The sequence below is a fragment of the Mobula birostris genome, chromosome 10, assembly GCF_030028105.1.
Source record: "Mobula birostris isolate sMobBir1 chromosome 10, sMobBir1.hap1, whole genome shotgun sequence".
Classification (NCBI taxonomy): Eukaryota; Metazoa; Chordata; class Chondrichthyes; order Myliobatiformes; family Myliobatidae; genus Mobula; species Mobula birostris.
The window spans coordinates 94,097,196-94,109,530 of record NC_092379.1 but is presented as its reverse complement, the minus strand read 5'-3'; the positions used below and the strand labels follow the sequence as shown (position 1 = coordinate 94,109,530).

The window sequence follows — 12,335 nt, the reverse complement described above, 5'->3', positions numbered from 1 at the left end:
TGCTCTTCAAAGATTAATAGGTAAATTATGATCAGTTGCAGTTGGGAGGCATTCAAGGATGTGATTGGATTGTGGGAGGCCAGAGACCAGGGATGGACTTGTTCAGGCAGGTCTCCTTTAACTCCAAAACAGGCTTCACATGTGCAGTGAAAGCCTGCGTCTGCATCAGCAGGCCATCAGTGGGCCACACATATATGGATGAAAATTATGGGTGATGCCTCCAGGCATGTGGCATAGGCCAAATGATGCCATGCATGTGTATAAGAGGCTCTGTGCATTTTTTAATGCAGAAGAAAAGTCGTGGAATCTACATTTGCTTCAATGACATTTTATCACAATGCACCTATAAGCATTCTATTATGCAACAGAAATTCTAGGTCCGACACCTCACGGTTTTCCATTCCAAGGAGGCAACCTTCTCCGAACTATCCCGGCTTGGGCTAAACTTTCACAACCCACTGTAAATGTAACAGCCTTATTCTGCAAGTGTTTTCATGTGACTATAATTCATTTAGTAGAACTGTGATTGTGTTTACCTGAGCTGCAGTTAGATCATATCCCAATGCCATGTAGAGTGTGAATGTGCAGCTACTGGAAAGTACAACCACAATTGGAGCAACTCCAACTGTGATACTCTGCACATAACCTGCTTTTTCCAAAAACTGTCTCTCTCTGCCTCTGATCGCTGCAGGAATAAATGAACATTATTAAGGTTTTCCAAAAATTGTTTGAATGGTGATGGTTTTAAACATCAGGGAGAAGGTACAAAATTAAGCTAAGACAAGAAATCTAGTAAAAAAATGTTGTTTTAAATCAAATATAATAGTCATCTGGAATTAGGTAGAGAAATACTAGTTAGTGGGAGGGATACTGTGGAAGGCAGGTATAACAATTTTAAAAGAGAGTGATGTTGAAGAATATCTTATTGTCTTAAAATTTCATTTATTTTGTCTAAGCAAGGGTGTTGTTATAACTGTAAACTATTGTAGAACCATATTCAGATAGACTATTGTCCATTTTTCTGCAAAAACTGAAAGTAGGAAATGAAGTATCTTACTTGATTTAGATTTTAGCAACAAAACATGAAACAGAATTGAGAAAGGTCTTGAAACTGATCAAGATTCCATCCTCATCTATGCAACATATCATGTCGCACTGCTGAGATGTATTCCAGACATGAGAGAGTAACCCCGAATTGAGTAAAGGAATATGTCAGTTAATAAATCAACAAAGGCTATTATGCCAGTAGGTACAGCAACATGTTCTGCTAAGCCAGATATTTCGACTTCAAAATAAAAGGCAAACTTGTTACAGATGAATACCAGTATGTATTCAAAAATCTTTTACAGAATTTGGGATCCCTGATACATATGGTAATGTACTAAAGCAACACGCATCATAGTTGCTGGTGAACGCAGCAGGCCAGGCAGTATCTCTAGGAAGAGGTATAGTCGACGTTTCAGGCTAAGACCCTTCGTCCTGATGAAGGGTCTCGGCCTGAAACGTCAACTGTACCTCTTCCTAGAGACGCTGCCTGGCCTGCTGCGTTCACCAGCAACTTTGATGGGTGTTGCTTGAATTTCCAGCATCTGCAGAATTCCTGTTGTTTATGGTAATGTACTGATGACTTATGGAACATTAATCAGACATGGATTTATAACCCAGAAATTGATTATTGAAAGGCCCAGAGAGAGTGGATGCGGAGAGGATGTTTCCTAAAGCAGGTGAGTCTAGGATCAAAGGACATGGCCTCATAATAGATAGAATAGAGATGGGGAGGAATTTCTTTTGCCCAGAGAGTGGTGAATCTGTGGAATTCATTGCCACAGACATCTGTGGAGGCCAAGTCATCTAGTATATTTGAAGTGGAGGTTGATAGGTTCTTGAGTAGTTAAGGTGTCGATGGTTATGAGGAGAAGCCAGAAGAATGGGGTTGAAAGAGATAATATAGCAGCCGTGATGGAATGGTGGTGCAGACTGGATGGACTGAATGGCCTCAATCTGCTCGAATGCCTTTTGGTCTTGTCTAAAGTGAGATCCAAAATCCCATGATAAATTTGGGTTCACTTTTAAAAATCTAATATTAAGGAGATAATGCTTGTCAATGTTGTAAAATAAAACCCAGAAGGTTAATTTATTTTGAAAATGGCACATATGTGATTCCAGACCTCAATAACACTGGATTGCTTTGTAACTGAAATGTATAGTGGTCGAAAATGTTCCTCCTTTATATCAGAAAGCTGCAAACCACTAATAACTAGGAAACCTTGAAAGCAGAGTTTTTGCCAGCCATCCTAGAGGCACACTTTGGTTTTCACATTAAACTTACAATGAACCTTCTCAGCAAACAATTTTTCCCAGGTGTACATCTTAATGAACTTGATACAGTTCAAAATTTCATTCATCAGCCGCACACGTCTGTCGGTGACAGCAATACATTGCTTCCTGAAATAAGTTGTCAGTCTGGACATAAACATCTATGAAAACATGAGAAAGATAGATTGCCTGTCAAAAACAAATATTGAAGTGAACTAAGTTTAAGTGTAGCAAATCATTGTTAGTATCTTATTCCAATCATAAATTCTTTTCACAGGGTTAATTAACACCATCACCCAAGATGGCAAAATTGATTGAGGAAAAAAAACAGCAACTGCAAATATAATGATGAACATCTCCAGCTGAGAAAAGATTAATTTTCAACCAGCAATTGATAAGTGAATAGCTACTGACATCAAACAAAAACAGAAAAAAGATGGACAAAAAGATGTCTGCATCTGAGATGAGAAAAGACAGGTTAACATTTAGGATTGGGCCTTAATGAATTTCTGTGGCGCGTAGCCAAGTGGTTAGGGCTTTGGACTAGCGATCTGAAGGTCGTGGGTTCGAGCCTCAGCTGGAGCAGCATGTGTGTCCTTGAGCAAGGCACTTAACCACACAATGCTCCAGTCTACCCAGTACCGGCAAAAATGCTGGGGGTTAACCTCGCAATAGACTGGTGTCCTATCCGGGGGGGGGGCGTCTCGTGGTCTCGTACTCTCAGTCATTTCACGTCACGGAAACTAGCATAAGCACCGGCCTGATGGGCCCCAAGGCTCGTGACAGACTTTAATCTTAAATCTTAATGAACTTGTTTCAGTCGAAACAAGCAGCTGAGAAGAAGGGTGTGAGAAATCGGGTAAAAAAAGTCGTTTTTTTTAAACACTGCTCGGGGAGAAGGGTCTGCACTGCGCAGGCGCGTGACGTAGCGCGCCAAGGTTTAAAAGCAGACCACCATATAACAGCGGCCATCGTCGGAGTGGACTGAGTCAGAGTGGGATGGCTTTGGCTCAACAGGCTTCAGCAAGAACAGGCAGAGACCAGGGTAGGTTCCGGTAAGTTTTTTGTTCAGATTGTTTAGAGTAGAGAGAATGCCAGGCAGGATGTTGGAATGCTCCTCTTGCAGGATGTGGGAAGTCAGGGAGCCCTCTGGTGTCCCTGACAGCGACACCTGCAAGAAATGCATCCAGCTGCAGCTCCTAACAAACCATGTTAGGGAACTGGAACAGGAGCTGGATGACCTGCGGATCATTCGGGAGAATGAGGAGATTATAGATAGTGGCTACAGGGAGGTAGTTACGCCAAAGGAGCAGAGGACAGGAAATTGGGTCACTGTCAGGCAAGGGAAGAGGAAAGGGCAGGCAGAGCAGGGTTCCCCTGTGGCCATTCCCCTCAACAAGTATACCGCATTGGATACTTTTGGGGGGGATGACTTACCTGGGACAAGCTGCAGTAGCCGGATCTCTGGCACTGAGTCTGGCTCTGCAGTGCAGAAGGGAGGGGGGAAAAGAGGAGAGCGGTAGTGATAGGGGACTCGATAGTTAGAGGTGCAGACAGGAGGTTCTGTGGGCGTGACAGAGAATCCAGGATGGTTTGTTGCCTCCCAGGTGCCAGGGTCAAGGATGTCTCTGATCGCTTGCATGGCATTCTGAAGAGGGAAAGTGATCAGCCAGATGTTGTGGTACACATCGGTACCAATGACATAGCAAGGAAGAGTGAGGAGGTCCTGGAGAGTGAGTATAGAGAGCTTGGTAGGAAGTTGAAAAGCAGGACCTCAAGGGTGGTAATCTCAGGATTGCTACCTGTGCTACGTGCCAGTGAGGGTAAGAATAGGATGCTCTGGAGGATGAACAAGTGGCTGAGGAACTGGTGTAGGGGGCAGGGTTTCAGATTTCAGGATCATTGGGACCTCTTCTGGGGCAGGTGGGACCTGTACAAGAGAGACGGATTACACTTGAACCACAGGGGGACCAATATCCTTTCAGGGAGGTTTGTTAGTGCTATTGGGGAGGCTTTAAACTAGTTTTGCAGGGGGATGGGAACCAGAGTGCCAGAGCTGACAGTGTGGATGGGGTGAAAATAAATGACATTAAAAGTTCAACCAAATCCGCTAATAGAAAGGTTGTGAGTGGTGGTAAAAATCTTCTGAGGTGTATATATTTCAATGCTAGGAGTATTGCGGGGAAGGCGGATGAGTTGAGGGTGTGGATTGACATGTGGAATTATGACGTTATAGCAATTAGTGAAACTTGGCTACAGGAGGGGCAGGACTGGCAGCTTAATATTCCAGGGTTCCGATGTTTCAGATGTGATCGAGGCAGAGGAATGAAAGGTGGGGGAGTAGCATTGCTTGTTAGGGAAAATATTACAGCAGTGCTCAGGCAGGACAGATTAGAGGGCTTGTCTACTGAGTCCTTATGGGTGGAGCTGAGAAACAGGAAAGGTATGGCCACATTAGTGGGATTGTATTACATACCACCCAATAGTCAACGAGAATTTGAAGAGCAAATCTGCAGAGAGATAGCAGGCAACTGCAGGAAACATAAAGTTGTGGTGGTAGGGGATTTTAATTTTCCATATATTGATTGGGACTCCCATACTGTTAGGGTCTAGATGGTTTAGAGTTTGTAAAATGTGTTCAGGAAAGTTTTCTAAATCAATATTTAGAGGGACCAACTAGAGGGGATGCAATATTGGATCTCCTGTTAGGAAACAAGTTAGGACAAGTGACGGAAGTCTGTGTAGGGGAGCACTTTGGTTCCAGTGATCATAACACCATTAGTTTCAACTTGATCATGGACAAGGATAGATCTGGTCCTAGGGTTGAGGTTCTGAACTGGAAGAAGGCCAAATTTGAAGAAATGAGAAAGGATCTAAAGAGCGTGGATTGGGACAGGCTGTTCTCTGGCAAAGATGTGATCAGTAGGTGGGAAGCCTTCAAAGGAGAAATTTTGAGAGAGCAGAGTTTGTATGTTCCTGTCAGGATTAAAGGCAAAGTGAATAGGAATAAGGAACCTTGGTTCTCAAGGGATATTGCAACTCTGATAAAGAAGAAGAGGGAGTTGTATGACATGTATAGGAAACAGGGAGTAAATAAGGTGCTTGAGGAGTATAAGAAGTGCAAGAAAATACTTAAGAAAGAAATCAGGAGGGCTAAAAGACATGAGGTTGCCTTGGCAGTCAAAGTGAAGGATAATCCAAAGAGCTTTTACAGGTATATTAACAGCAAAAGGATTGTAAGGGATAAAATTGGTCCTCTTGAAGATCAGAGTGGTCGGCTATGTGAGGAACCAAAGGAAATGGGGGAGATCTTAAATAGGTTTTTTTGCCTCTGTATTTACCAAGGAAACTGGCATGAAGTCTATGGAATTAAGGGAAACAAGTAGTGAGATCATGGAAACTGTACAGATTGAAAAGGAGGAGATGCTTGTTGTCTTGAGGAAAATTAAAGTGGATAAATCCCCAGGACCTGACAGGGTGTTCCCTCGGACCTTGAAGGAGACTAGTGTTGAAATTGCAGGGGCCCTGGCTGAAATATTTAAAATGTCGCTGTCTACAGGTGAGGTGCTGGAGGATTGGAGAGTGGCTCATGTTGTTCCGTTGTTTAAAAAAGGATCAAAAAGTAATCCAGGAAATTATAGACCAGTAAGTTTAACGTCGGTAGTAGGTAAGTTATTGGAGGGAATACTAAGAGACAGAATCTACAAGCATTTGGATAGACAGGGACTTATTAGGGAGAGTCAACATGGCTTTGTGCTTGGTAGGTCATGTTTGACCAATCTATTGGAGTTTTTCGACGAGGTTACCAGGAAAGTGGATGAAGGGAAGGCAGTGGATATTGTCTACATGGACTTCAGTAAGGCCTTTGACAAGGTCCCGCATGGGAGGTTAGTTAGGAAAATTCAGTCGCTAGGTATACATGGAGAGGTGGTAAATTGGATTAGACAGTGGCTCAATGGAAGAAGCCAAAGAGTGGTAGTAGAGAATTGCTTCTCCGAGTGGAGGCCTATGACTAGTGGTGTGTCACAGGGATCAGTGCTGGGTCCATTGTTATTTGTCATCTATATCAATGATCTGGATGATAATGTGGTAAATTGGATCAGCAAATTTGCTGATGATACAAAGATTGGAGGTGTAGTAGACAGTGAGGAAGGTTTTCAGAGCCTGCAGAGGGACTTGGACCAGATGGAAAAATGGGCTGAAAAATGGCAGATGGAGCTTAATACAGACAAGTGTGAGGTATTGCATGTTGGAAGGACAAACTAAGGTAGAACATACAAGGTTAATGGTAAGGCACTGAGGAGTGCAGTAGAACAGAGGGATCTGGGAATACAGATACAAAATTCCCTAAAAGTAGCGTCACGGGTAGATAGGGTCGTAAAGAGAGCTCTTGGTACATTGGCCTTTATTAATCAAAGTATTGAGTATAAGAGCTGGAATGTTATGATGAGGTTGTATAAGGCATTGGTGAGGCTGAATCTGGAGTATTGTGTTCAGTTTTGGTCACCAAATTACAGGAAGGATATAAATAAGGTTGAAAGAGTGCAGAGAAGGTTTACAAGGATGTTGCTGGGACTTGAGAAACTCAGTTATAGAGACAGGTTGAATAGGTTAGGACTTTATTCCCTGGAGCGTAGAAGAATGAGGGGAGATTTGATAGAGGTATATAAAATTATGATGGGTATAGATAGAGTGAGTGCAAGCAGGCTTTTTCCACTGAGGCAAGGGGAGAAAAAAAACCAGAGGACATGGGTTAAGGGTGAGGGGGGAAAAGTTTAAAGGGAACATTAGGGGGGGCTTCTTCACACAGAGAGTGGTGGGAGTATGGAATGAGCTGCCAGACAAGGTGGTAAATGTGGGTTCTTTTTTAACATTTAAGAATAAATTGGACAGATACATGGATGGGAGGTGTATGGAAGGATATGGTCCGTGTGCAGGTCAGTGGGACTAGGCAGAAAATGGTTCGGCACAGCCAAGAAGGGCCAAAAGGCCTGTTTCTGTGCTGTAGTTTTTCTATGGTTTTCTTTGGTTTCTAACTTTAAAAAACTTAACAGCGAAATCAAACAAAGTGACAACTAAACAAATATAAAAAGCAAGTACCAGCAGTGTGGAACAACCTGTCTTAAATAACGAGCAATTGCAAGCTATTGAATAATGCAATAGAACATTATAGAAGTTAAAGATATCAAATAATTCTGGAGAGAGAATGCAAAAGAGAGGTTCTTAGGTTCCAGCAGTATTCTGGAGACCAGTTCTAGGGAAGGGTTAGAATACTTGCCTCTCAAAAGGGGAGAAACCAACAGAGGTAGGTTTGCTTAGGGAAAAGGGGGTGTTGTGAGGGGTGTCAAACTAACCATTGTTGTGGGGGGTAGGAATCTGAGCAATGAGGGGAAAAACAGATCTAGAAATGAAAAGCAGAAAACTTACTTTGAAACAGAGTTGACAGAGAAAACAAAGGTTAGCATATAAGCAAAAATAAGGCTGAAAGTACTTTATATATCTAAATACAAGAGAGGTATTAAGGCAGGCACTGAGCATACTGATAGTAGAGCTATTTTTCATAAAACTTAAGGGGGGTTGTTGAACAGAAACTTAATGCTCCTAGTTAAAGGGTTTTAAGTTGAGAAAGAGGTATAAAAGAGAAGAAGGTGAGAATAGTGGTTAAAGAAACAGTCACTGCTGTGAGAAGAAATGACATGGTAGATGAATCATCAAACGAGTCTATACAACTGAATGAAAAAGATATCAAAGCAGCAATCACATTGCAGGAGTGTATTTCAGACCTCCAAACAGCATAAGGAGATAGAACAGCAGTGACTGTTTCCTTAACCAGCATTCTCATCCTCTCCCATTTTATCCCCATCACTCAGCTGAGAATCCTTGAACTCGGAACATTAGGCTGCCATTGCCCCGCCCCACCCCTTAAGCAGTTTTGTATTATAGCTCTATAATCGGTGCTCTCAAGGATAGAAGAGCATTAAAGCACTAGGAGAGAAATGGGGGTGGGGTAATTTTAATTACTCAAACTCAGGGACAGTCAATGTTAAATATATCAACAGCACAAAATCCCTAAAATAAATTCCGAACTTCCTTTGTCCTATTCTGGATTTAGTTTTCAAGAATGAAGCTAGCTTCACGTGAGCCAAGAATTTCATTGCACTCTGGTGAATATAACAACACACTAATTTGAATCGGAATGGTGGAATTTCAGTGTGAGCTCAGAGTTGTGGTACTGATCATTCTTCAGTTAGAAATAACATCGTTTTGGAAAATCACAAAGATAAAATTGGACTAAAGACTCTAAATTGGGTAGAACAATTTTACCAGATTGAGAGTTATTTGACAGAAATGGACAAAAAAGAGTGGCTTGGGAAATAAATCACTCAAAGGGTATTGGGAAACATTTGAGGAACAGATTCAAGGGATTCACAGAACTGTCAAATCTAGAGTCTCATATGGCTCGATGGTTTTAAAAAAAAGTAAAAGCTATGTGATGCAGGAAGAGGGGACAAATTGGATACAGTAGTAGGTGTGATTGGAAGGGTGTTTTCAGTGATTTACACTAAACATAAGGGACACATTAAGAAAATTTGCAGATGATCTAAAATTTGAATACGTCTTTAATAGAGAGGACAAAAGTTTAGAATACAGGTAGAAATAGGTAGTCTGGTTGGCTGAGCAGTAAAGTGGGATTTAATTTAGAAAAATGCCATAAGACAAGGGAATACAAATAAATAAATTATATTGAGTGATGCAGAAAGACAAAGCAAACGGTAGTCCAACAAATCCTTAAAGATGGTTAAAAAGTGATTTAAAGAATCTAAGTTCAGGGATGCTGGAAATGTGAGCAACACTTCTTTAATCACTGCGTTGAGTACTTTAACAGTAAAGAAACTACAATACAAGAAAGCATTGGAACAGATATAGTGGAGAGCTATGAACATCATGCCACCACTGAAAAATTGTAGCTCTGATGAAACATTGGAATATTTTCAGACAGTGTGGTTGGTAAAAAAGTTCAAAATCTAAGAGTTTGTCAGGTAATGAACGGCAAAAGTGAACCACCAGAGTGACCTCTTTCAAAGCAAGCAGATATCACAATACAAATGTACTGTCCTGTGAAACATTAGTGGGAAAATATTCAAATAAATAGGTCACAGGACATTATAAACTGAGCCCCAATCACATGCATTGGTCCATTAGTAATTACTTCATCATTCATAATTAAATCAAAACGTTTAACTTCTTTGTATTATAATGGGGAAGGATGATCTCCCATTTGCCCACTATGAATTGAAAGGAAGTGCCACAAAAGCTTGAAAAGGCAACATGAAAGCAATGTACATTTTTATTTTTGATTGAATACTGAACAACCAGAATGTAAACTTCATTCGTATCTGTTTTTTTTAGTATTACACTTGTACTCTGTCTCATGGCCAAAGTATTTCAAAGTGTTACTAAAGAGTTCCAAAATGTATTACAAAAAGTAATGCCCTCAAGTTTAAAGAGTGAGCATGTGGAATGTCATACAAACTATTTTACCAAGGGTTCAGTGCATACCAATAATGGATAGATAAGAATGAAGACAGCTGATCCTAGCAGAGCAGTAGGCCCAAGGAACAGAGTTGTATAGATAATTCCCAGTATGGCAACAAATGGACCTCCTGTCAACATGGAACCCACAGAGGCCACTTCGAAGAGCCGTTGTCCATCATTTGAGCAGATGTTCACCAACTGAAAGAGAATGGCAAAGTAACTGTAATGTTCTGCAACACCCAAGAAAACAAAAATAGATTGAAAGAAATGTGGAATGGTTACAACAGAAAAAGTAAGCCAGTACTGGCACTTTCTGTCAGTAATCCAGCTAGTGCCATACATTCACCCTCTCCCGACAGCCTGCCCACTTCTTTCAGATACTCTTTGAAATTTACAATTGAATCCACCCCCACTACCAATTCCATTCCAGAATGTATTCATGTAAGAAAAAAATCCTCCTACTGTGTGGTTACTTTGCCAATCACCTTCTTGACCCCTCTCCAAAAGGGAATAGTTTATTAATACTCTCAAAGCCATTTATTAATTTACCTTGATAAGATTTCCTTAGAACCCTTCTGTTTTTAGAACAAGTCTGGCTTCTCCAGTCTATCTGCACAACTTATGTCCTCAATCCCTGGAATCTCCTCTGCATCCTCTCAAAAGCATCTTTCTTCATGTGGCATCCACAGGTGGATACCACGCTGCTTGTAGTTGAACCAGGTACTCTTGCATTCTGTGCCTCTACTTATAAAGTTCAGGATTCTGTATTGTCTTTTAACTCAATTTTTTCATTCAACTTTTCCAACCTCAAATTACAACCCCTCCCCCCACTATCTTTCTGTTTCAGTACCCTTTTTAGAATAGTGACCCTGGTTTATATTGCCTCTTCTTCCTACCAAAATGTAACACTTCATATTTTCCAGCATTAAAATTCCTCAACACTTTCTGCTCAAACTACTAGTCTACCTATATCTCCTATAATTATCCTTCTCACAGATGAGTATACCTCCAAGGTTTGTGCCATCTGCAAATTTGGGAATTGTGCCCGATACACCCAGGTCCAATTTTTTTAAAAACTGCAGCTCTAGATCTAACTCTTGGGGATCTCCACTGCATAATTCCCTCTTAACTGAAATATAGGCTTTCATTTTGTGTGTCATATGACATAAAAAGCTCTGTTATCTGGCATGTGCTGACCAGTTATAACAGTTAGCCATATATCAGTTTGGGAGCTCCTCCAGCTCTGCTCCCCATGTCTGCTTGGTAGCTTCCTCAATACCGTCTTGATATTAGCTTAGAAACTTCCCCAGCAAACTACCCATTGTCTGCCTTGGAGCTTCCTCAGTCTGTGCTGATGTCAACAAAGGAGCTGCTCAGTGCTATCCCACTGAGAGAATTCAGAGATACAGTACATAGGGTTTGGGTGTCCTTGTGCATGATTCTTAAAAGGCTTGGTGACGATATAGTAAGTAATTGTTGTTGTTGTTCGTCCATTGTACGTCGATGAAGACCTCGACACCATAATGATGGTGTCGAGACTAGCGCGTGATTTGGATTTAAGTGAGGGAGAGTTGCGCAGCGTCAGCCTCACTCTCTCTTCCCAATTCCCATCTGGGTTCAGTGGCAAGACAGAGTCTAGACGGCTGGAGATGGGACTAGGCGCAGTGGATGACCAGGATGTCTTCTGTGTTTTGTCCTGCTCTACACGTTCCACGACGCTTGCAGAGACCGCCTTCTTGACCGTTGGACCTTCCATTGGTCTCGTCAGCTCAATCCGCCAAACCAGGTGAGGGTAGCCGATGGGTCTCAAACCCTCAGTGAGATAGGGTGTTGTCTATCCCAGCATGTGAAGACAGACTCCGGCGGATTGAGTAAGTAATTAAGAAGGTTAACAAAATGTCATCATTTGTTACTAAGGCAATTGAATATAAATAGGGAGACTATTCTTTATGGCGTAGGACATTGCCGAGACATTGGTACTTAAGGAAGGATATTAATGCAAAGTTTTCCTAGACTAGATGGCTGGGTTGTCTTATGAAGAATAGTTTGACAGTCGAGACTTCTAACTGCTGAGTTTTGAAGAATGATGAGTGGAGACTTGGTAGAAGTCCTCTGAAGGGGTTTGACTCTGGAAGCTTCTGTCAGTGTTCTGATGTCAGTTTGGGACTTCCTCATCTCAATCTATAAGTGGCACACATTTTGCACGTCTTTTCCATTTTATATACCTGCAGAAGCACTTACAATCCATTTTTTTTAATTGCAGACTAGTCTGTTCCCTTTCCTTAACAATGCCTTAATCCACTTTTGCTGAATTCTGAAGCTTCCCCAATCCTCATGTTTACTGTTTTTATTTTGGCAATATTATAAACCCTTTTTTCTTTGATCTAATACTATCTTTTTCTCTTGGTCTGCATAGATGGTCCTCCTTTCCTTTTTTTGCCTTGAGGGGATATATATTACAGCAATCTATGTATTAATCACTT

The 12,335-nt window shown here is 41.4% G+C and overlaps 1 protein-coding gene across 1 annotated transcript in view; it reads right to left on the bottom strand.

Annotated features, from left to right (window-relative positions):
* Positions 1–12,335, bottom strand: part of LOC140203718 (ATP-binding cassette sub-family C member 5-like) — a 173,910-nt gene that overhangs the window by 99,832 nt on the left and 61,743 nt on the right. Inside the window, exons 9-11 of the mRNA XM_072269755.1 lie at positions 9,877–10,050; positions 2,330–2,477; positions 537–685 (exon numbers count right to left, since the gene is read on the bottom strand). Coding sequence (XP_072125856.1) covers positions 537–685; positions 2,330–2,477; positions 9,877–10,050 — 471 coding nt within the window. The remainder of the gene's footprint in view (positions 1–536; positions 686–2,329; positions 2,478–9,876; positions 10,051–12,335) is intronic.